Source organism: Monoraphidium neglectum, assembly GCF_000611645.1.
Source record: "Monoraphidium neglectum strain SAG 48.87 unplaced genomic scaffold scaffold04517, whole genome shotgun sequence".
Lineage (NCBI taxonomy): Eukaryota > Viridiplantae > Chlorophyta > Chlorophyceae > Sphaeropleales > Selenastraceae > Monoraphidium > Monoraphidium neglectum.
In genome coordinates, this window is record NW_014009112.1 from 1,268 (window position 1) to 4,758 (window position 3,491).

General features: G+C 62.9%; 1 protein-coding gene across 1 annotated transcript; it reads left to right on the forward strand.

The window, feature by feature from the left end:
• Positions 1 to 794: 794 nt before the first annotated feature.
• On the forward strand, positions 795 to 1,730 carry MNEG_14475 (hypothetical protein; the record flags this gene model as incomplete). Its single annotated transcript, XM_014037053.1, has 3 exons — positions 795 to 839; positions 940 to 1,137; positions 1,380 to 1,730. The coding sequence occupies 3 exons, from the start codon at positions 795 to 797 to the stop codon at positions 1,728 to 1,730; spliced, it is 594 nt and encodes a 197-aa protein (XP_013892507.1).
• Positions 1,731 to 3,491: the final 1,761 nt, after the last annotated feature.

A 3,491-nucleotide genomic window follows, 5' to 3' on the forward strand; every position in this document is an offset into this window, starting at 1 on the left:
TGGGCGCGGGCAAGTGCATATGTGCGTACCAACGTGTGACGTGGGTGCAAGGGGTTGGAAGGGTGGGATTATGTGGGTGGAGAAGTTACAGGGGCGCAGGGAGAAAGGAGGAAAGGGGCTGGAATGCTTTACGGGCAGACGCAGCCGGCAGGAACGCTGCGCGAGGCAGTCCACGGCTGGGAACCCGTGCACGAGGTGCGGCTCACGGGTCGGTGTTGCGGCGGGTTCGGATCTCGTCCATACTCAGCGGGGCTGCGCGCGTGGGCGCGGCGATGCATCGCCGTCCTCCAAGGCCGCTGCTGGGCCTGGGGCCGTTGCTGCTGCTGCTGCCGCCGCTTAGGTGCCACTGCCGCCGCTCCTGGCGTGGCGAGCCTGCAGCATACAGGGGCAAGAGGTCAGCACGCCGACTGGCATATGATCTTGTATCACAGCTTTCATACATACCTGAAGCTCTTGCCACTATAGGGCGCTGCTGGGCCACAGATCGATGCAGCAGGAGACCTGTGGGCCGCTGCCCCGGCAGCAGCCCCCTCGATATCATGGCTGAAATCCCACTTCTATAATACTAGTGTATTGCTCGGCACTGATGGCTTCAGATCACGCCGCCTTGGTGGTGACGAAGCAAACCGCTGTCACTCGCTCGAGTTTGAATGCCGATATACGGTTGATGTATCAGTGATTATGTGAACTGTATCGATTCGACAACCAAACGATCCTGTATACTACCGTACGGTGCGGCACATTTTGACAGCAGTGCCTGCAAGACCTGGCGCGTTGATAGCACAAACGACAGCATGGACCTTCCATCCGAGGTGGTGGAGCAGCTGGGGGACATTGAGGTGGGCATGCGCTGTGCACCGTCGCAGCGGCCCAGTTGCAGCCGTGGGTCACGAGCAGACGCCCCCCGCCGCCGCTCGACGTGCACAACCACGGCTGCAGGAGTCGCTGGACACGCTCTCCGGCTTCCTTCAGCCATTTCTAGACGCGACACCGCGCGATTTAGAAGACGCGATGCCGCCGCTGGAGCGCGCGCGCGCGCATGTGACGCTCGCTCGGGCCGCGGTGCTGCTGGCGCGGCTGCGGCTGCGGCTGCGGGGGGAGGCCCTGGAGGAGGGACACCTGCTGCGCAAGGAGCAGGTGCACAACAGCATACCCACTCGCAGGCGGCAGCGGCCGGGCGAGGGACCAGGGGCGCATCGCGCCACACATCAGCTGCTTGTTGCGCACGTGGGGCATGTGCCTCGATGCTCGTTTGCCCCTCACTTGCCAAACTAGGGCGCCTCCTTGCATCCGGCCCATTGCTCTCTTCGCCCCAAAAATATCACTCACCCCTGCCCTTCCCTCCGACTGGCCCAACCGACAACCCCAAAACTGGCCAGGAGCGGCTGCACCGCTACGGCAACAAGCTGCGGCGCGCCGCCAACGAGGACGAGCTCGCGCGGTCGCGGCCCGGCACGGAGCTCAATGTGGCGGCAGCGAACCGCTTCATATCCCAGGCCATCCCGGACCTGACGCCGGAGCAGCGGCGGAGGCTGCGCGAGCAGAACGCGGCGGGCCGCGGGGACGGGGAAGCGGCGGCGGGGGCGGGGCGCGGCGGCGGGCGCGGCGGGCGCGGCGGCAGCAAGCGGGCGAGGGGTGAAGAGGCGGCAGCGGCGGCGGGCGTCGGCGGCACAGGGATGGGCTCGGACTTGGAAGAAATCTTGGCTGCGGCGGTGGATGGTGGCACTTAGCAAGTAAATCAATTGCTGCACGCCACACCCTTGTTGGCGGCTCCAGAGCGGGTCTGATCACAGCTACACATGCAGGTTGCGGGCGCACTACCGAGCCAGTCCCGCTGTGCTGCAGCACGTGTGCACGCGTTGATGCAGAGGGCGGGCCGACGTGGCGAGCGTCCGCCCTGCCTGGCCTGGCATTGGCGGTGAGTCAACAGCACCTGGTCTTGCACCACTGGGAGTGGTGCAGGTCGCTGCTTCGCTGTGCACTTCCAAGGCCAACCAGCAAAAATCGATGGGACCACCTTGGCGGCCCTGCAGCGACCCAGGGGAGCCACTATGAGAGCGCTCCTGCAGGTTGAAGGCAGCCCCGATGTTCGATATACTAGCCAGCATGCATGTTCATAATACCAGACGGCACCACAGGCAGTGAAGCACGCAGTGCGCCCCAAAGCACCCCTCAGGGTGGGTCTGTCTTTTTGCTATTTTGTGTACACCACCTTTGCTTTGTGCTTTATCGCACCCGCCCTCTGTCTCCTATGTTTTGCTTTGCTTTGTGACACTCGTCCAGCCTTGCTAGACTCCTCACAGCAGTGTCACCAACCAGTTGGAAAACAGGGTCAGCATGCACAACCGCTGCCCAGCACCGTGACAGCATGAAAACAGCACCACGTGGTTGGACAGGAAGGCCGCGTCAAAAAAGAGACATTGGAAAACGCAGAAGGACAGGCGAAAACAGCACATGGCACTCACCCAACAGATATGCGTGGCCCCCGGCCCTGGGGCCTCTCCAAGGCGCAGACGCGCCGCGGGTTTGGCCGCCTGCACTGCACTGCACTGCACTGGAGTACCAGGAGCCGCTGACTCGACGCACTGGTGGGAATAGGGCAGACTACCGTGAAAAGATGTACAGATCGCGTAAAACACACAACACAACATCAACACAACGCCATGAAAACAGCTAGCCTCGCTGCGCGCAGCGCCCCCCACCCCGGGCCGCGCCGGCCGACGGCAGGGCCGCACGGGGCCGGTCCCCTCGGATGTTGAGCGGTCATGGCGCGTCCTTGGGGCCGACCCCGCACAGCACGGGTCTGCACGCCAGTCAAATTCTTTGCTTTGCTTTGCTTTGTTACAATCGTCTCGGCTAGCTAGACTCCTCCCGCCACTACTGTGACCAACCGGTGTGAAACAACAACAGGGGTTAAGCACAAACTAGCCGCCCAAGGCAGGCGGCAACACATGTAACAACATACCAGCCAAGACAAAGCTGCAGATATGCAAACAGAGCAATTAGGGCGCACTGCACACAGCCAGGAGACATGCCTGGCCCTGGGCCCTGGGGCCTCTCCAGGGCACAGGCGGGCCGCAGGTTTGACCGCCTGCGGCGACGGTAGCGCGGTATCCGCGCCCCCGCCCCCCTGTCGGCGCCCCATGTCAGCAAGGGCATGACGGTGCAGGGGTGTTTGCCCGGGGCCCCCCGTCGGCCCCGCGCCGCAGGCGGCGGACGCTGTCAAATGCTTTGCTTTGCTTTGTTACAATCGTCTCGGCTAGCTAGACTCCTCCCGCCACTACTGTGACCAACCGGTGTGAAACAACAACAGGAGACAAGCGCAAACCAGCCGCCCAAGGCAGGCGGCAACACACGTAACAACATACAAGCCAAGATAAAGCTGCAGATACACAAACAGAGCAATGAGGGCGCACTGCACACTCCCAGGAGACATGCCTGGCCCTGGGCCCTGGGGCCTCTCCAGGGCACAGGCGGTCAATTGATTTGAT